At 32.3% G+C, this 23,337-nt stretch overlaps 1 protein-coding gene across 1 annotated transcript in view; it reads left to right on the top strand.

Annotated features, from left to right (window-relative positions):
* Window positions 1-4,259, top strand: part of LOC127738109 (serine/threonine-protein kinase D1-like) — a 109,465-nt gene extending 105,206 nt beyond the window's left edge. Inside the window, exon 22 of the mRNA XM_052249234.1 lies at window positions 2,010-4,259. Within this exon, the coding sequence (XP_052105194.1) occupies window positions 2,010-2,020 (11 nt within the window). The 3' untranslated portion in view covers window positions 2,021-4,259. The remainder of the gene's footprint in view (window positions 1-2,009) is intronic.
* Window positions 4,260-23,337: the final 19,078 nt, after the last annotated feature.

Genomic DNA, 23,337 nt, shown 5'->3' with positions numbered 1-23,337 from the left:
TCAAGTTGATATGACCGCAACCTAAATGAAACAAAATATTAACCTATCACATTCCCAAGTTCAGCGAACCGTGAAATCACTGGACTTGAGGGTATACCGTTCAGAATAATAATTTTAATTGACTAGGATAGACAGTTTTCCTACCGAAGGTCGGTGGTTCTTTCCGGCACTCCGGCCTTCTCCGTCAATAAAAACTGACTGCCGCGAGATGGCACAATAGTGCTGAAAGTGGCGTTAAACCAATCAATCAATCAATCAAACAATTTCCTTAAAGTAAGCCACGGGTCAATATGATCCGTACTGACAATGTAAGACACACACGGATTTTTAACTATCATTGTGGTTAGACAGGATTTGACACCCAAGTAGAAATTATCAAAATGCTGACTTTTTGTTTGAAAGCATATTTGTTTAAGCTGCATTGATACTAAACCAGACAGTCGGTATCAACGGGTAATTTAATTGTGCGTTCTTGAATGCCGACTTAGTATTGTACTCAATACCTCATAAAATAAAAGACGAAACACGATCCTTTGAATGACTGTCAGATATATTGATATTATCTTTTTTCCAAACTAATCTTTTTTTTTCATTGATAAATTGTATTGAAAATATCCCCTTGACATCTCCTATTTTGATTTTTTAATTGTATTTTTATTCGTATAATTTCCAGTTCGTATTTTTTAATATCCTTTTACTAGTACATTGAAGATATTCATAAAGTCAGCAATTCCACAAAAACGTGTTGTATACGCTGCACTCGCTACCATGCGTTTATACTTCTACCACATGGATGATGCTATATTGGTTGACTGTTGGTCACCGAGGGTACTGAACACCAGACAGCCAGTGCTTCGGTACTGACATAGTTCAATACAAAATTTTAAGATACGCCAATTCAATTTGATGCACCATATGCGTATTTCAAAAATTGATAAAAAAATGTCATATCAGTTATACTTAAAACCAAAAAGGGGGTTAATACATAAATGAGACAGCAAATAAGCGACACATAAAACATTCATTAGTTATTTTTATCCAAAATGATTTCACCATTTATACACATTTTCCGAAAAACACAATATCACTCTTTATAAATTGCATGCGTCTGGATTAGAGCGCTTTTCTGGATTTAAGATTATCAGGAACATTCAAAGCCGAATATTTCAAAGCCAAGAATGTATGAGAACCGACACAATTGAAGAGCTATATGACCAAAAAGGACATAAAAAAGGCCAAATCCATCTTAGGTCAACTTAAATGGTGCAATATGTTGATATATAATGCATATGCTTCCATGATTTATTTATTAAAAATTGAATAACTAAATAGGTTTAAGACCTTTCAAATTAAGTTGTTATATTTTCTTCCAACACTTTTTTTTTGTTTATTTTTCAGTTGCCTTTGATTAATTCATACGACACTTTTCTAAAATTTCATAGCTTGTTATTTGGCGTGGAAGCTCGTTCATCGTAGATTTTAGACTCAATTGTTTTGTGACTACAATATCTACCAAACGCTCTGTAACCAGAATGTGTTTCTTTCAATTAGAGAGACTGTTTTTGAATGAAGATACACATTTTGGATTTTTTTTCAAAATATAGAAATTGAAAGATGAACATATTATGACCAGACTTTCAGATAATCAGATTTTTTTCTTTCTCCAATAAATGAAAAATTCTATTAGTTAATGAAAAAGTGACGACAGCAATTTAATGAAAATAATAATTTATACATTTTGTGCATCTCAAACCATTTTCTAGAATTATTTTCATCAGAAATACTCCAATCGGAAAATTTGAAAGCAAATGATGTATAAATATATGTATATTTTAGGAACTAATATGACCAAAAGGTACTTAACAGGATAAGTTAAAATCATCTGAGGTCGACTGAGAGAATTGGAACCTTAATTAATAATTTCCAAACTTATCAACGGAGTATTTAAGAATATAAGTGAGGCATGTCATAAATGATATTAATACACTCTTTTCTTTTTTCTTTTTCAGGGTCTGAGTAAAGCAAAGCCAAAATTTAAGATATATTTGTCAACCAGGCAAAGGTTATGTAAACGACCGATCGTGCATTTTCTGAAAATACCATCGCACATATATTTTGAAAAGCTTTAAACATAGCGTGAACATTACTGATACTAATATAATATAAGAAGTTTAATTGTACGTTTCTTTATATTGTTATTCTTTATATCGCAATTTTATATCAGGTGTTTATATGAATGTTACACTATTCAATGAAGATGCAAAGTATTGGAAATTTTGAGATCAGCAAGATAATATTGCAAATATGATACGATGTTCCTTGTAGAAATTTGTTATTCAACATATCATTATTTTTATCTTCAACTTTCTTGACGTTTACAATAAATATGGCATATAATATGCACAATAAGTTTTTTTTTTGTAAAATCAAAACCAATTTTTCTTACGTATTTTATTCGTTGTTACAATCTGTATGTTTTTAACTATTATGGAATATCACGCACATGTTTGTATTTGGTATTTTCTGTATATTTCTTTGTAGTTTTTCATTTTACATTTAAAAAGGGTTTTTATATTCCATTCTTAAACAATGTAAGGTAATTTGAAGAAGTGTAAAAACAATGGATACATCTGATTCAACATCAATATCACGAAAAAAAAAACCCAAAAAATACTTAAGCCAAAGTTCTCATTAATATCATACACGATAATTTTAAGAAAACAAAATTCCAATGAATCAAAATTTATTTGATGCCACATATTCTCATGTCGAAAATTCATCACTCGTCAGTGGTGCTCAAAACCAAAGAAGAAGAGCCAATTTCCCCTGTATAAGATTAACTCACATAGTCAAAATCTTGTATAGCCCTAGTGTGAAATGAAACAAGGATCCTACCTCTTTTTGAAATTGGAAGGTACTAAACATCAGAGGAGCAACAAAGTTAACTTTTTTGGGGGAAATACCATCAAAAATCATAACCGTAAAAGATCAGTGAACGAGTTCACAAAAGTCTGTATTCTATTTAAACCCATTAAAAAGCATTCGTTTTCATCGTTTTGATAAGTTATGAAATACCCATTATTGGCTAGGTCTTTTTTTTATTAATAAAGTTGTCTCCGAATGTATGTTTTCGTTGTTTGACAGAAAAGAACAATGATAATTTATCGCTGCATTGATATAAAGATAGCAGGAAAGTTGATGAAATAAAATGAAATACTGTGAAGAATTTTGATTTTTAAAGACGCTTAACAGTTCTGTTGATGTCCTTTTATTTTGCACATATGTAGGTCTCTGACAATGTGCAGAAATTCAAAATATAGTAAAAAAGCAAACTTTACAAATTTTACCAAAATCATCGGAAGCCGTCTAGGTAAATTTTATCCTGTTTTGTTTAATTGTATTGTAAAACTTTAAGAATAACTTCATCAGCCAGTGATTAAACATTGTCACGAATGAAACATCCGAGACAATAAAGGAATAATAGTACTGTATCTGAAGAGTTTTCACTGTCAATTGTGTCTTTAGCGGTCGAAAATGAAGCTTTACTGGTGACGCGGAGTGGAACCATTGAAAACGGTATTTGCGACCCTGAAATACCCAAATGATAATGACAAGTCTACAACGCAGTACTGTTATTCCCGTTCTAATGCAATACTAGTAAAATGTAAGAAAAAAAATTAAATATCGTGGATTGCGATTGTGTAACCTTGTTGTCAATGACTCTAACCATCAATCGTGGAATTGACGACAAAACGTAATCCAATCAAAAGTGGCGTGTTATATCACATTGTATTAGAATAGTATTTGACAATCATAAATGATATTTTACTTTCAAGATGCCGTAAATTAGACAGTGTTATATTTTAAGATTGGGATTTTCTTTACAAACTACGAATTGAAAAATCAGAATGAAAATCAAAGAATGTAAATAAGGAGCAAATCATACTATACCCTTTGTTGGAATGTCTTTCATAATGGCGATTACAGAAAATTACTGAACAAGCCTAGAGCGTTGAAATCAAAGTAATGTGGTTGCCTTATTCATCTAAGCAATGTTCGAAAATTTACTTTATAATTTTTTGATTTATTATTGCTATAGTCTATCAGGTTATTCTTTTTTCAATTGTTGTATGCGTTCAATTATTCTCTCTATCTATTTGTCCGTCTCATTACATTGCCTACCGTTTATAAACCTTCACTTCACATTACCTACAATCTATGTACCTCATTTGTTGTTTTTAATAAATGTAGTCTATCGAGTTTGTTTTTAATCATCTGATCATACGTCATTCTGAATTCAAACATTAAATCTGATGTCAATACATAGTAATATAACACTATAAAAAATTCCAAATCAATTAAAACTAACCCACAGTTTTTGCCAGAACAAATTCATAACTTGATTTTGAGACAAATTCAGCGAAAATGTCTCTTTACATTGTAAAATCATGAATTACACTTGATAATTTCGTTCACCAAAACTTCCAAAATGAAGAAAAATATTCGTAGAATTTCAACAGTAAGCGTTTTAACGTCGCCTTTCTTGTTTTGTACTATGGTTTTAATTATCTTTTTCTGTATACCGGTCAAAAGCCTAAAATCGTCATCACAGATCGTAGTGACCCCACTTATATCGCATCGTTAAACAGTTTAAACATACTATACAGAAACTAGAATAGCATAGAAAAGTAAACTGATACCGTAATTTATAGCACAAATCTACTCTGACTAGCAGTATTAAAGACTGATTTATGGGAACCCAGTGTTACCAGTGGCTTTAGAAAGATCTTCGGCAGTTTAAGGTATTAAAGGTAATTTTTCTTCTAAACCAGTTTCTTTGTAAGCAAAATATCCAAAGGTTTTGTTGGAACGAAACCAATCCAGTAAAATTAACACATTTATTATTGCTTATACTGATTACGTATGGTGCCAATAATAAATTTATTAAATTTAATTGGATTTTTTTTAGCCTCATGAACTCCGATACATTAATCATTCCTTTATTTATTGGTAGATTGAACCTGAAAAAAGTAAATAACAGAAAAATGCAAATACCTTTAAATACTCATGGCATGTGAAAGAGTAGTCATTAGTCCTATATTTTTTGTTTTCATTTTTTTTTACAATTTAATATCAACCCTTTATCAATATCAACCCAATAATTTTAGGGTTGTTATGATTCTTGTTTTTCGTAGACTTTTTAGAACGGTTTTCACTCAGGGCTAGATTGTTTGATTGGTATGTAACGTCTAACGGTAATTCTAACATGACGTTCTTCAAACGCTTTGATTACACACCCGTGGTAAAATATGAATATATTGTTTGGGCTGTTCCAATCGTACTCCCGCGTCATATGTTTTTTTATGAATGAGCTACCCGACGTCATAGAACGATGACGTAAGAATATAAGCATTTTACGGGAAAATACACGCTTGTGAAACCGAAAATCATCACAACAAGGAAACGTAAACAAACGATGCAAAAATGTGTTATATAAGCCATTTTTTGTATACATATAAGACATATAAGTACAATTATCATTTAGATTCATCCAAACCTATTTAAATATTTTATTGGAAATAGTTTAAGCATGTCATTTATTCAGTTTGCTCCGGTCTTTTACGTCAATTTAATAGTGCGTTTATTTATGGGAACGGCAAATAATGCCTTCATCTAGAGCGCTTCGATCCAAAACAATTGCCGTATTTGTCCTATTAGAATCGAAATAATTCATGGGGGCTTGAATATAACGTGATTTTACCACGGGTTGTCCCTTTATGCCGATATTTTACCCCTCGCTATTGCTCAGGGTAAAATATTTGTCATAAAGGGCCAACCCGTGGTAAAATCCCGATATATTCAAGCCCCCATGAATTATTTCTTAAATATAACGTGCATGTCCAGGAGGAAAACAAATGATCATAAACCCTGCTTTGTACGAAACGGAAATGCAGTCTGGTTTTTGACAGCGCTGTCCCGAGTCGACAAGTCTGCTCATACTGTAAAATGCCACGTGCTTGACAGAGAAGCAACACATACCAATTTAAAAGTCTAAATTGCTTTGAATCGACCGAGTATCCAACCAAAGGGCTCCTACCAAGCACGCAACCACGAAATCAACGATGTATTTATATGATTACTTTGATATAAACAGCTCCTATCTCTTCGTGCAGGGAAGAAGAGAGGATCGTTTTGAATATTCATATCTTAATTATGTGCTATGATATTTTTTTCTTAATTATAACTCATTGTTATTAACAAACACGAATTACAAACTCGATATCTTTATTTTCCCAGAGGGCTAAGCATATCTTTAATTATTTAGGCTTTTGTGAAAGCAGTATTCAAGTTACTTAAACGTAACTTTTAAGCATTTTTGTTTGCATTAATACTAGATAAAGGATAGTCCACTTTCAACCTATGCTCCTTTGTCGGGTTTTTATATTTTTTAATAACTGACAGTGTCTGTGGTAATATATATTGTATGGAGTGTTTTTCTAGTAGTCAAAACAAAGAAACTTTGAAGCATTTTTGTGAACATGACATCATGGTACGAAAAAAATCATCTTTAGTTCAAATCTAGTTCTACTATAATGGGATATATCTCCACAAACCGAGAACAGTTACAGTGTTAATTGATGCTTTCTTTGTCAGCGTTATCCAGGCTTGTTACACCGTAGATATAGTTTTAAATGTTGATAGAATGTTTTGCAGTTCAACTATTTTTGTCTGCAGTAAAGGATAAATCTAATACTTATCACGCACTCACATCATTATCATTTTATTATAGACGTCAAAATATGTGGTGTGATTACCTATTGAGACTGACACCAACAATAACATAAGAAAAAATAGCTGATCTGCAAAGCAGTCTTATCTGCATGCCACAATACGATTACGTACTGCTTTCTAAGCCTAGATAATGCCAACCAGGGAATACATTCCTCGGTTGACGAACTATATATTTTGACAAAGCCTAGTTGGCCGAGGGGTCTAGGTCAGTGGACACAATGCAGGAGTTGCCACCGAAGCACGGGTTAAAATCCTGCTTATTCTGCTGGGAGAAGAACAAAACTTACACTGTTGGATCTGAATCAAGACGAGGTATAAACAGTATATAAAAAGTCCTTAAATCCTCTCCCACCTGAAACCATCCTTATCTCGCTTGACGTTACAACTTTCTATACTGACATCCCCCATTGTGATGGTATTGAAGCCTGTAGGGAAGTCTGTGACTCTCGCAGCACCTTACACCCATCAACTGAATGTTAAGTCCAGCCTTAAATTTGGTATTGAAATGTAATAAATTCACATTTAATGTGAACACTACCCCACGGTTAATGAAACAACAATGTGAACAAAGATAGCCCTCTCATTTGCCAATATTTTTAAGGGCAAATAAGGAAAGCAAATGTTCAATACTTCCCTGATAATACTGAACAAGAACTTAATGTGTTCATTCAACATGCCAACAAACCCCATTCCTCAACAAAACTCACTTATGAAATCTCTGCCTCTATGACCATATTTCTTGACACTGCTACACAAGTGAAAGATGGAATCATATTACTGATCTGCAATGCAAATACACATACAAACATCGATATCTTTCTCCCCTGGGTTTTCATCTAAAACACTGCACCAAGAGTATTCCTTACAGCCAGGCCAGTTCAGTTTTTAATTATTATTACGTCCAAGATCGTTTTAGGAAAACCAGCATAGATTGATAAGATTCATTGTACATCATACTGATGAGGGAGATCTGTTATCCGAATTATTTATTGATACTTTTATAGAATCATATAGACGCCCGGTCTTTAGTCGAAGTCCATTAATTCCTCAAACGCAGTCTGACCTTTCGTATTATTCTCAAATAGAGGCCCAAAACTGTTATCCTCTAATCGAGGTCCAATTTCAACGTCAAGTATTTCCATTCCGATTGGCGTCTCCTCCAAACGATGAATAATATGACTTAAACATTCCAGTTCAGTATTAATCTTTTTGTTTTTGATTTAGTCGGTCTAGTTTGACAAATCATTATATCTGTGTAACTTGACAACATGATCGTCACTGAGTTGACTAATGAAAAAGAATGACATAAAAGCAACATGCCATCTGCAAAGAAGTACCTAAAATACAGTAAAAGGAGTCAAATCAAGTAAAATTTATCTAAAGTCGTTAAAATACATATGGTATAATTAGAATCTTCCACAAATCAACATATTGTGGGTAATGACAACGAAATGACAGATAGTATGGACATTAAAAAGGAGAGACGAAAGATACCAAAGGGACAATCAAACGCATATGTCGAAAATAAACTGACAACGCCATGGATAAAAAAAAAAAGACAGACAAACAACATTACACAAAGCACAACATAGAAAACTAAAGACTGAGCAACACGAACCCCACCAAAAACTTGGGGTGATCTCAGGTGCTCCGGAAGGGTAAGCATATCCTGCTCCACATGTGGCATCCGTCGTGTTGCTCATGTAATTACAAACCCGGTTTGGTAAGTCACATTCGGGATAAAGGAGAGAGAATTGAAGTTACGACGATTGGAACATATCTGTCGTCATTTGTGAAACAGATATTCCCTAACGGTTAACCAACTTGTGATGGCGTCCGTTAAATTTACGAAAGAATGATTTCAACTTCACCACTTGGAACTCTTGGTTTAATAGCTTCCTTGTAAGCAGCAACCCTCTATCAAGGAAATCATGATAGAAAATACAAGCCCTGGAATATGGGAAACTGGGAGATATATATTCTGTATGCAGGCGCTGCTGGAATGTTGCTGCCTAGAAATGGAAAGTTCACAATTGGGATGCTGAAATCATCTCTTTTGTCGTTTTTCAACCGACCCTCATTGTCAATTTCTAGATGTAAGTCAAGATATAAGGCAGACTTAACTGTATCTGTATCTGAACCTCATCTTTATAGCGGAAAGAAGAGTTTAGGGATACTGCTAACTTCTTTTCTTTTTTCCTAAGAAGTTCCTGTATGAAGTCAGCCTCATATGAATTAAGGAAAAAGTCGGCCTCCAAACGTAACAAATATGTTGTCAATCGAAATAAATCAAGTATCTTGATCATGTCAGTTTCAGAGAATTTTTTTTTAATCAGAGTTTTTTGAATTAGTATAAGAAGACAATTATTTTTAACATTATGTCACTCTGTAAATTATACTTTTACCTTACTTTGAAGCAAAACACTAACCTATGTGCCTGCATCAGCTTTTTAAATGACTTATTTAACATTGAATGTTGACCTCTGTCCGTAAAGTCATACTCTTAACGCACCAAACATAAACTTGAATGTTTGATCAGAAAACTACGGTGAACTGTACGTTACTATGTTCCCCTGCTAAGTTAGTTTATTTGGGAAGGTAAAAAAATATTTGAAATAATAATTTACGACTTTTTAACGTATATTCGATTATACACATGAAAGATAACATATATATTCACTCCCTAGCGTGAATGTTATTTAGTTGTAACCTTTTTCGCGCAGGTTTTATTTTTAATAATGAAATACATTTCGATTCAAAAGACTGTTTTGTGTATAGATTTTGTTAAACTCAGCGGTTTCCAATGAAAAATTAAAGTAGATTTACATCACTGATGAAAATCCAATTTCAAAACTGTGTTATTATTTGAAAAAAGATGTATGTATTTAAAAAAAATCGTTACAGCATTGGTTCTTTTTCGCAATGTATATATTTTATTGGAACTTGTATACTGTATATTTAAGAATTTTAATTTCCTGACTATTATTTTTTTATCTTGCACAAAATAAAATCATATAAAATAATATTAGCGAAATCATAAACCAATAGTAGCATTGGAAACTGATACTTGCTTAAGAATTTATCAATTCGAAAGCTTTGTCCGGAATTGTTTTTAGTATTTTATCTTTTTATCAGAAATAAGCTTAAAATTCAAACAAAATTTTAAAAAATACATAACATAGTTATAATCAATAGTTTATCACGTATGAATTGTTGGTGTATGTATTTTGTTTATTTGCCTGTGTATGAGAGAAAGAAAAAGACGGGCGATGGAGTTAAGTAAAGCGTATTTTGACTCGGGTCATATAATCTGAAACAGGTAATAAAACATTACCAGGTCTATGAATGAACACATTTTAGATACTAGGATGAAACTATATTAAAAACTTAATCTTGATTTCGCAATTTGATACCAATATGATACAAATAATGCAAGAAACATGTAAGCAAGTGCAAATATGTATGAATCAATAAGAGATTGTGAAATATTTCGGCTTAGAAATAGGGTCAATGAGAACAAAGTCTTTCCCACATTCCTTTTTTATGAAATACACATATGTTTACCTATTGGTATGTTCATATTTTCGAGGAATAATTGGCGTTTCCTAAAAAATATAAATACACAGAGCCAAGGATCCTTGTTCCTCCAGAGATTTGGCCGGATCCATAGTTAATGTTTCTGATTTTGCCAGAGAACTCTTACAGATAGTTTAAAATGTGTGAGGTATTGTTGATATATGTCTGTGGTCAAATAATTCTCATTGAAACATATTTTATCAAATACCTTCCTAATCAGTGTTTCATTTTCATTCATTTAACACTCAGAAACGCTCGTCTTTATTTACAACATTTATTACGTGGACTTCGGTCCATATAAAAGGAATGATATTAGCTTTTGAAAGATAAATATGTGTTGTTTATAACAATTGACAGGCATGCTGTTAAACATGCTTACAAAAGGAGTTCGGTAGCTTTTTGATTTTTTTTTTAAATAAGATATTTTAACTCCAAAAAGTAAGATTAACAATGTTGTGAATCTACAACCCACTGTAGGTTGCCTATTAATGACCATGGAAATAGACGTTGTTATTGAATGTATTTGACTACCACTGGATTATACAACAGATGTATAAGTCAAGTATCGTTTTTTTCTCTGTTCTTTCTAAATCGAATTACAATCTTTGAGAAATTCAAACAATTAGAAAATTCAGCTATTTGATAATCAAATCTTCCTCAAACTGTACGTACCACTGCCTGCATTAGATATTAAAATAAAAGTTCAACTAGCCCGGTTTACCATACCGATATACTTGCTACTGAAGTGACGGTACCCTGAGGGATATATAGCAGAGGTATCGACCCAGTGGTAGTGATATAAATGTGATACCAATGTTCTGGCTACGTTGCTGGCGGTACTTTAAGGAGTTAATAGATTACCAACAGCGATGTCGACCCATTGGTACTAATACAAGTATATGATACCATTGACTGGCTACTGAGCTGTTGGTACCCTTAGGGATTAAAAGTTCGCCACCCGATGTGTTGACCGAGTGACAGTTATATAAAAGAGAGGCGAAAGATGCCAAAGGGAAATGCAAACTCATAAGTCGAAAATAAACTAAAAACGCCCTGGCTAAAAAAGAAAAAGACATCAGACAAACAACAGTACACAAAACACAAAATAGAAAACTCAAGACTGAGCAACACGAACCCACCAAAAACTGGGGGTGATCTCAGGTGCTCCGGCAGGGTATATAAATGTATCATACCGATGTGTTTGATACTGGGTTGACGGTACCTTTAGGGATTGAAAGTTCACCATCAGAGTCGTCGAACCAGTGGTTGTATATGTCTGTCATATTTGTTTTTCGTTAATTGTTTTGTTATAAATCAGGCCGTTAGTTTTTTCAATTGAATTGTTTCCTGTTTTTCATGTCGGGGCCATTTATAGCCGACTATACGTATGGGTTTTTCGCATTGTTGAAGGCCGTACGATTGCCTATAATTGCTTACATCCACTTTATTTCAACTTTGGTGGATAGTTGTCTCATTGGCAATCATACCTCATCTCCTTATTTTGATATGAAAGTATGATACCGAAGTACTTTCTTCTGGGCTTATCATACCCCTAGGGGTTAATAGTTCACAACCAGAGGTGTCAACCCAGTGGTAGTTATATAAATGTATGATACCGATGTACTGGCTACGTGGCCGAAAGGGTTGATAGTTAACCAGCAGCGGTATGGACTAAATGGTAGTAATATAAATGTATAATATCAAGGTTTTTGCGTGAGGAGCTGCCGGTATCTTAAGGTTTAAATAGTTCATCAGCAGCAGGTTCGACTCAGTGGTTGTAATTAACATGGATTACTATACAGTTGTTTCAATGTTAAGCATACCCCATCTCCTTATATTATATTGCTTTGTGGCCTACGGTACCGGTGTTGACCTAGTTGTAGTATAATTACTGACGATCTTGCTACTGAGGTGACGGCAATCGTTGTTTATAGTTTACCAGAAGCAGCGCTGGTCCAGTGGTAGTAATATAAATGTATGATACAGATTCTAGTAAATACGACACATGTTTCTTGAATTACAGTCACCAGGTACGTTTGACATCAATTGTATGTATGTGGAAAGTCAAATCCATACATATATTGAGAGCATCAAAGTATGTAAACAGATTAATCAAATCAATTCAGGGTCAACTTTGGTTGAAAGAATTTTCTAAGTAACACTTGTACAATCACATAAGCTTATAAATTGTAAAATTTGATTCTAAATGTATCATTTGACTCATATCAATACTTCGGTATTGGCTACATTGCGGGTGGCTTCTATTGTAAATAAAAGAGGTTGTGGGTGTAATTAAGAAAAGACCCATTAAAAAACCCTAAAAAAACAAGAATGAAAGCCCATCGTACATCAACATATCGCTGCAATTGACAAGACTTGTATCAATACCGCATTCTCTTAATCGCCTATACACTTGAAGGGTTGTGAAAACACTCACAGAAAATATAACAATATTGATTATCTTTATAATTTCACCATGTATTGCAAAAAGTTAATTTTCTCATGCAATTAAACTATTTATAAAAATTAAGATACACTATTTATATTTCATTTGTGAGCGTATCCAATAGAAATAAACTTATCAACAATAATTATTCTCGGCTGATAAGTTACTCTAACTGGAGTAATGTATGCACATATTAATGATTCATATGTCTGTAAATGTCTTCAACCTTTTTACAAATCAATGTGCGGATCATTCAGAATATTTTAATTTTTTTTGCGAAGTGGAAAGTTATTAATTTTTCAATTGCATGTTTACGTCAAAGCAAATCTTAATGACTTCAAAGAGAGAAAGAAGCAGTGAAAATATTTTATGGTTCGTAAAATGTATTACAGAATGATCCTTGGTCTACATTGAAATATATTTACTGTATTTTCACTTGCTCTTTATAAACATCGTGAATATCTGTATAAATTAATAATATCAAATATATTAGGACTTTGCTTTGAAAATATGATATTTATAACGTTCAAAACAACTGTTGCCATAATAAGGAGGACATTTACGCATGTAATTATATATACCTAACGCTTCGGCGAAGTATCACAAGGACTTCAAATACAGAAAAGGCGTTCGCGTAATATTTAAAATTTGCTTTTGTATCTAAAAGGCATGATAAACGATATTGTTAATCGGCTAATAATGCAATCTAGAAAAAGAGAAAACAATGCGCGATATTTCAATTTAATTATCAATTAGATTGCATACATAAAAATAAAATGTTTTATAAGTTAAGCTATTGTAAAACCGATTGAATTTAAACTTTATCAAAGAACTTCATTGGAATGTATTTACTTTGGTGTGATATTATATTTATTTTACAGTTGATAATATGAGTTTAAAAAAAAAATCAAAAAGCAATTTAGTATTATATGAGAGACACACTAAACACTAAACACTATAAAACCATTTACTAAAGGTGTAGAATGGACGCATATATGTGTTTGCTTTAAACTGAATGAAATGTGTTCCTTAGTTGTTAAACACATCACTCAACCTTTTTCTGATTTCTTCAAAAATAAGATAAAAATGTTTGATTTGAATGTAACTTGAAACATATTTATCTCGATTTGCAAAATAGACACATGTGAACTATTGTCGCCATTTACTGTTTGATGTTCATTCCCTCTCCTCTATTTGTAAATGTAATAATTAAAATACATACGACGACCAAATCACATCACTTATAAGACGGATATTAAATAGTAATACATGACATTGGGTTCAACTAAGAAATCAGTTGTACTAGTTTAACACAATTTTGTTTGGATATGTCATTAGAAGTACTAGTAATTGCAAAAAATAACGTTGTTATAAAAGAAAGGCGAACGATACCAAAGGGATATTCAAACTCATAAGTCGAAAACAAACTGACAATGCCATGGCAAAAAACGAAAAACGACGAAAAACACAAAGAACAGTACACAAAACAGAACATGGAAAACTGAAGACTGAGCAACACGAACCCCACCAAAAACCGGGGGTGATCTCAGGTGCTTCGGAGAGGTTAGCAGATCCTGAAATATACCACCGGGATGAGATTTTGAAGAGTCCGAATTGACTGCCATAAAAAGTGTGACACACAATCAAATCGCATAGACACGCATTCAATTAACACTGCAAATTAAAACTTGTAAAATATCAATTCCTCCAAACTAAGAATTTAATCAGATGCTCTGGGAGGACAGAAAATAGATCATGTATGCAGTGGGCATTTGTCCTATACTGTCTGACCACACCAACGTCATTTCCGTTCGGGGTCAATCAATATATTCAAGTCAATATTTAACTATGTCAAATAAAAAAATCTATGATATGTTTTTCCTTCAAAACTAGAAAATGTTTCATAAATGACGTGATCCTCGGTAGAATTGTGTAGCCAACTCTTACATACCATGAGTAAACCTGTAATTACTTTCAGAAGAGAAATATGGTTAATCATAAGCAACAGTAGTTTATCGATGTTCAAATCTCATAAATCCACGAAAAAGATACAAATTAAGGTAAAAACAAAAGTAAGGGAATCGCATGAACTCCCAAAAAAGGGATAGACCAGGTGTATCGACAGGGTTAGTGTCTCCTGCTATGCATACATCACCCATTTGTAAAACCGGATGAACAAACCTCTCAACTATATGGCATGGTGTATGGTATTTTTGAGTTCTGAATGCTCTTCAACTTTGTACTTTATTTGTTTATTCGAGCGTCACTTATGAGTCTTTTGTATACGAAACGCACGTCTGGTGAACACCATTTAAATTCTGGTATCTATGATACGTTAGTTGGCCTAAATTTCAATTCTGAAAGTACAAATATGTATTTTAAATATTGATTCTTAAAAAATAAAGTTGGAGAAAAACGTTTGTATTTTATGACGATGACTATTAAGTAATTTTGTTTTTTATACGTATTGTTCGAATTAAAATACTCAACTGAAATATAGATAAAATAATTAAAAGTTCATCGGGTTTTTTGTTATAGTTCTTCTGCTGTGTACAATCACGAAAAGGAAAAATCGATGTTTTACTAAGTTACTATGACACAATGCACTTTACAAACGGATTCATGCTTTGTTCAAAATTATTGAATTTCAACTTTAAAAGACAAAAGCAAGCGTCTAAACACTATTCAACAGTACGTCAGTTTCCAGATGGTCTATTACTTGTATTCAATATCTGAAATTCTGTTGCATTGCATTCAATTTCTTTTTATAAATGTTTTTCCAAAACTACTTGAAGAAAGAGTACATTCTAAAATCGATTGTTTCTTTGTTAAATATCTTTTATATGGTTAAAATAGAGACGTCATATATGTGTAATACTAATAATGCCAATATATATTTTACATTGAAGAGATAAATTGGTAATGAATATATTGTATTACAACCGTGTCAGTTGAAGAAGACTCGTAAGTTCAAAGTTAAAATAATGAAGAAACACGCACCTGCCCACATTATAAAGTGATGGTCATTTGTGTGCTTTATACGTTCAAAACAGCTTTTGTCGACATCTTAAAACAAATATATATTTGTTTTTTTTTTAGATATTTTTCAAACATGATTAAGCGGACTATATATTTATAATTATCTGAAAAACCAATGTACTTTATTAAATAAATATCCTTGTGTCTAAATATAAAAAAAAAAATTGAAATTATAATTCTACATGTAATCGGTCCTCATTGAAACCAAACACAATTGGACAACTCCGTTTCATGAGAGAGAAAAAACCATTGATGATACAAATATTTTGTTCAAGAAGGGTGAACTCGTACTTTGCATAAAAATCATATTTTTTCATTGAGAAAAAAAAATGAAAAAAAACATTTTATAAATTTCTTGCGTCCAAAGCCTTTTTCTGGAGTCATCTTCATCAGACACGCTCAATGTCAAATATTTGAAAGCCAACGGTGAGACCTGCAATTAAAGCTATATTTCAGGGTAAGAAAATATACATGTACTGATGTTTTACAAATTTAGTGTTAGGTTTAATCAGGGAAATTTATCGTTATCAAAACGCTATTCAATTTGTTACTTTCGATGTGTTCACTTGTATCCTACATCGGATTAGTGTCGATCACTATGTGAAGTTATCACATCTCATAGTTGTAGATTCATTATCAACACGACGGGTGCCACATTAGGATCTTCTTAACCTCCCATGGTACCGAGATTGTCGTCCCCGCTTTTTAGTGGCTCAATCTTTAGGTTTTTTAGTAGACTGTTATGTGTCGTTTTGTAATTTATCGTTTTTTTACTTTGTGCCAAGCTATGCTAACCCTTTTTGAAACATCTGGGTTTATCCAGGTATAAGATAGGGTTCTCGTTGCTCTTACTTAAGCATTTTGTTAAGTTTGATGTGAAATGTTGCTTGTCTGTTTTTCCCCCCTTTTCGGACACGAATTGTCTGTTTGTTTTCTTCAAATTATAATTTTGAATCTATTTTATGAGCGTTTTTATTGAAAATTGAATATACCACTGACATTTTCCCTCTTTCTTTATTGAAAACGACACGATACTGACTATAATCCGACAGTTGAATGTATTAAACCCTAAATACATGGGTACGCCGCCTAACAAAAGCAAACATATGTTTTACAATTTTTTAAATGTGTGACAGTTGCATAACACATATATTTTCAATACACACATTATTTACATTAAACGGCATTTTATAATCAAATACAAACAAGATATAAATCAAAGATAAAGGTGCGTGATTTTATACGAGTGTTATTTAAGTTTATTAATGCATAAGATAGACGAATATGGAAATTTTACAAACAATGTGTTAGTGGGTGTTGTTGGCAGGACCTGTCGATCTTTGTATCATATCGTGCAAAGCCAAAATATTTTAAGTTATGGTACTTAGTTACATCGCTGATAAATAAAATTGCGACCAAATCTGTTATGTATAGAATAAGGAGATATTGTATTTATAAATCCTTTATTTTATGTTATCAACAGAAAACACATAATTTGCCAAATGCATATGATGAGAGAAAAAAACCCACAAAAAACGCAATTGAAATTGATTTCAAATTACTTTGGCTTTTGCGCTACGTAAAATTAAAAACATATAACTTTTTGAATGGCATTTTAACATAAACACATTTAAATAAACTCATCATAGATACCAGGCTTACAATTTTGTACGCCAGACGCGCATTTCGTCTGCAAAGGACTCAGTGACGCCGGAATGAAAAAAAGTTAAAATAGCCAAATAAGAATGAAGTTGAAAAGCATTGATAACCCAAAATTCGAACGGTTTTTTCCATATGCAGCTAAGGTGATCTATTTCTGGGGTAGAAAACCGTTAGTTTTTTGGAAAAATGTTTAAGTTTTTAAATAGTTAATTTGTTACTATAACCATACCAATGATAATTCGTGTCAACACAGAAGTGCTGACTACTGGGATGGTGATACCCTCGGGGGAAAAAACCTCTACGGCAGCAGTGGCATCGACCTAGTGGTTGTAAATAAACTCATAATAGATAGATTTTATGTTGTAAAAGATTAAACTTAGAGATTAGTGCATATACAAATAAAGATAGAGATCTACTAGTATATCAATTTAGTATACAGAAATAAAAAAAAAATAATCATCAAGTAGATATTATCAATAAGTGAAACAACTAAAAGCGATTGTATGAATATTTTCCATCTTTATATGTATAATAAAACAGTTTTTATTGGTTGTTCCGAAAGGATATTGATTTCATGGAGATATTTACAACTCAATGATATAACGATTTCTTACTCAAATTGTGCATAATACTTGAACAATCAGTATTTAAATTATATGTTGCAGTAATGACAACTACATGTGTAACTTTAAATTAATGGTCCAGTGACCGGAAAGCCAAAAGCAATATTTTACGCACACATTATATCAAATACGAAGATTATGTAAATAGTCTGTATGGTGACTTAAAGCTGCTATTTGTCTCTGCTGGAGAGTTGTCTCATCGGCAATCATAATATATCTTCTTACTTTTATTTTGTTCAGAAGATTGAAACAATATTTTGCAAACGGTGTTTTATTTATACCCCTACTGCTATTTTCAGATGCAATAAATAGTTAAGTCTAATTTCGGTGCTTGTTAACTTTAAATGAAATTAATCTTGATAAAAAAAATCGTGCATGAAAGATATATATTTAAGCTTATTTTAATCAGCTATTGTTAGAGGAGGGGATAAGGTGTCTGCGCAATGCTAGGCGGTGAACAGTTGTCGTAGAAGTTAGAAGTGAAAAGTACAGATCCCAGCCCGCTCGGGGAAGAAGTAAAGAATTAGATCTACTCTAACATTGTTAGGTTGATTTTCTAGGCACTTTATATATATATAAAATTATTTTACAAGTTTCGCATCAACATAGGTGAAATATCAAAATCTAATGTTCAAATATACCTTCACAACTTGAATAATTCCAGAAAGTTTAGCCAGTTAGAAGGTGTTCCTCATTACATGAAAGAGCTGTGAATAGATAAATTCTCTATGGAAAACATTAAACCAATTTCCACAGAGAATCATAAGGAACATGTATATAGTCCCCTATACACTATATATCATCTTAAAACGTATGATACCAATATCAATGTGCACAACACCATTTAGTTAACCTAGACATCACAGTTTGGGGAACCAAATCCATGTATATAAAACGTCTGGGAACTCAAAACCCAAAGAACCCAAACAAAACAAGCACATAAGTCTTATGTAAAAATTGCCTGAAATGTAGTACAAACAATCTAACTGATCAAACGTAAGTTTGGAACCTATGAGAATCTTTTGAAATTTAAATTGAGTCAGTACCAATGTACTCGCTACTGAGCTGACGGTACCCTTTGAAGCTAATAATTACAAGCAACTGTGTCGACCAAGTGGTAGTCATATAAATTTAAGTACCGATGTACATGTTACGGACCTTGCTGGATCCTAAGGTTTGATAGTTCATCTGTAGCGGTGTTGACTCGTAGACTCATTAATAGTAATATAAATATGCAATACCGATCTACTTGTTACTGAGGTGACGGTTCCATTAGATGTTAATAGTTTAACTACAGCGGTGTCTACTCAGTGGTAGTAATATAAATGTATGATACTGTTGTATTTGATAAGGAGCTAACAGTACCCTTAAGGGTAAAAAGTTCACCAGGAGCGTTGTCGACCCAGTTGTTGTAATATAAATGTATTTTACCGACGAACTTACTAAGAAGCTGACGGTTCGCGTTGTTCATAGTTCACCAGTAGAAGTGTTGACCCAGTGGTAGTAATGTAAATGTATGATACCTATATTAGTAAGTACGACATATATTTCTTGAATGACTGTCACCAGGTACTTTCGACATCAATTGTATGTATCTGGAAAGTCAAATTCATAAACATTTAATTTCGACGAATGAATGAGGTTTACATTAACCAATTAAGCCAAGAAAAATAACAACAAAAGCAACAAAAAACAAAAGATAAAAGAAACCCATCTAAATATCAACATATTACAATCTTAGCACACGAGACCGCAAATGAGGAGACTATTATCAATATATTAATCTCGCCGAATGAATGAGGTTTACATTAACCCATTAAGCCAAAAAAAAAATAATAACAAAAGTAACAAAAAACAAAAGAAATCCATCTAAATATCAACACATTACACTCTTAACACACGAAACCGCAAATGAGGAGACTATTATCAATACATTATTCTCTAAATCGTCTAGACATGTTTAGGTTGGGTTTTTTTTTAGTTGGGGAAAAGGTGGAGGGGGGGATTTTTTACAGAAAATATAACAGTAGTGAATTTGATTTAAAACACAGTGTACCGCAAAAAAGGTATATTTTCCCATGCAATTAAGAAATAGTAAGACGACTTATTTTCTTTACATTTGTGATCGTATCCAATGGAAATAAATGTATCAGTACTACTTATCCTCGGTTGATAAGTTAATCTGAAGTAATTAAAGGACACGTTAATGATTCATAATTCTGTTAGACTACTAAAAACTTTTTACAAATCAATTTAAGGACAATTCGGTAATTTCCACGTATTTTTAATGGTGAAAGCTATTTTTTTTTCTAATTGCAGGTTTACGTCACAGCAAATCTTACATACTTCAAAACAATGCAGGAAGCAGTGCAACTATTTTATTATTCATAAAATGTGATTACATAACGGTTCAGAAGTTCCTAAACAAGGTTTTTAAAAGGATTATTAGTCTACATTAAAACGGTTTTACTTAATTTTCAACTGTTCTTTAAAAACATCATGAATATCTGTTGAAATTGATAATAGCCATCATCATAAAGTGTTGCTTTTAAAATATGGCATTTTTAACAATTAAATAGATTTTTTTCACCATTATGATGAAATTTACTAATGATATAATATACTTTCATTTTTCGCTTTGGTGAAGTATCATAAAGACTTCAAAAGCAAGTAATATTTGAACGATATTTCTTTTTTTTTTAATTTGCTTTTATGTTTAAAATGCTAAAATACGGATGTTAATAGATGAATAACGCATAAAGAAATTAAAACAATTACACGATATTCTAATGCACGTTATTTGCATGGTATCTTACATGTCTAACGTTTGTTAATTATAAAATTCTACGTTGGAAAGAATCAAAAAAGTGTATAAAATGTCTCTCGTACCACTCCTTCATTACATTGCACACTTCAAAAATAAAATATGTTATAAGATAAGCTACACTAAATCTGATTTTGATTAAATTTTAATAGAGCATTTTATTTAATAGAATTTACTTACTTTGGTGTAACATAAAAATCATTCCAAGTTTACAATGTATCTGAGTTATCAGTTTGGTTTCGACTTGTGAGTTTGGATGTCCCTTTGGTATCTTCCGTTTCTCTTTTACCTTTACTTTCTGCTTATTTGTTTAAAAATAACATTAAATTGTTTGTTTTGGGGGTAGCTTGAAACGTAATAATATATCGATTTGCAAAATAGACCCATGCAAACAGTTGTCACCATTTACTGCATTCCCTCTCTTTTACTTCTCCTTTCTATAAAATAAAATGGCATACGGTCAAATACCATCGATAAAAAGACGGTTGTTACATTAGAAATTAAAGAACCTTTGTGAGCACGCTCACATACCCAACGTCCCCACATAAGTGCAAAGGGGCTTAACTCCTAGAAAGAAAATTGAATCATAATTTCCTGTCGATATGCACATCTACATAGTATGTCCTTATTATCTATAAAGTTTCATGAAATTCTGTTGTGTGGTTTAAGAGGAGTTGCGATGACAAGAACAGGACTGACGGACTGACGGACGGACGGACGGGTCAAAAACATTATACCCGACAAAGTATAAATAGTAATACATGACATCACATTGGGTTTAGTTAAGAAATCATGTGAACTAGTTCAACACAATTTGGTTTGGATATTCTTCTAGGAATACTAGTAGTGGCACTGCAGACTAACAAAAAATTACGTTGCTATACATATACCATCGGGATAAGAACTTGGGTGTTCCTAAGGGAATGTGCTCAATAAAAAAAAATAAAGAAGATGCAAAGGAAATACCCGACCAAAACAGCCATATAACGATCAAAAAGTGTAACACAACCAAGGTGCAAAGACGCTTACGCTGGAAATTAGAACTTGTAAAACATCAACTCCCCTAAAATTCAGATGCTCTGAAAGGATAGTAAACAGATCATGTCAACGAATGTGATATTTGTCGTTTTCTGTCTGACCGCACCAACGTCACTTTCGTTTGGAGTCGATCAATATATTCAAGTCAATATTTCACTATGTCAACTTTGTGAAATGGTAAAACATTTGTGACATTTTTTCCTTTGGAACTCCAACATCCTACGTAAATGACTTGATCCTAGATAGATTTTTGCAAAATTATATAGTCTGGTAGACACGTAGCCAACTGTCACAATCAATGAGTAAACCATCAATTACTTTTAGAAGAGAAATATGGTAAATTAGAAGCAACAGGAGAGTACTGATATTCAAATCTTATAAATACAAGAAGAAGATACTAATCAAGGTAAACAAATAAAAACTGAGAGAATCGTATGAGCTCCAAAAGAAGCGAGACCGGAAGCGTCGACAGGGTAAGCGTCTCCTGTCTATTTATGCATTAGCCATACACATTGTAAAACCAGGTTTACAAATCTCTCAACTATATGACGTTGACTAATGCACCAAAATTACAATTCTTAAAAAAGAAATATGTATTTGAATATTGATTCCTACATTAATTATAAAGTTGGAGAAAATCTTTAACATTAAAGGACGATGACTATCATGTAATTCTGTTTCTTATAGGTATTGTTCGAATCAAATACTCAACTCAAAAATTTATAAATAATTAAAGTTCATCGGGTACTTGTTGGTTCTTCTGCAGCGTTAAATCAGTAAAAGGAAACCTCGATGTTTTACAAAGTTTCAATGACACCATGCACTTTAAAAAAAAAGTGCGTGTTCCTACTAGTAATTGAAACTAACTGAATTTCAACTATAAAAGACAAAAGCAAGCGTCGATAAAATATTCAACAGTAAACCAGTTTCCAAAGTCTATAACTTAGATTCAATAGTTTTAATCCTGTTTTATTGCATTAAATTTCTTTTTATACAACTTTCTGCAAAACAAGAAAGAGTATTTTCCTTATAACCTAGTTCTAAGATTACACAATCTGTTTTCTTGAATTAAATGTTTTATTTTATCATTAAATATCTTTTATATGGTTATGATACAGAAAACAAATGTGTTTAATGTAAATGCAAATATTTGTTTACATTGCAAAGACACGTTGCTACAGAATATACTGTTTTACAATCGTGCAAGTTACTCGTAAGTTTAGTAGTTACAAATAATGAAGAAACACGCATCAAGTTAATCACATAATAGCTCGTTGGTTAATTGGATGCTTTATATGTTCATAACCACAATAGCATAAAATTCGATATTTTAAAAA

Source organism: Mytilus californianus, unplaced genomic scaffold (assembly GCF_021869535.1).
Source record: "Mytilus californianus isolate M0D057914Y unplaced genomic scaffold, xbMytCali1.0.p SCAF_4, whole genome shotgun sequence".
NCBI classification, from domain to species: domain Eukaryota; kingdom Metazoa; phylum Mollusca; class Bivalvia; order Mytilida; family Mytilidae; genus Mytilus; species Mytilus californianus.
This window is presented reverse-complemented; position numbering and strand designations above follow the sequence as displayed.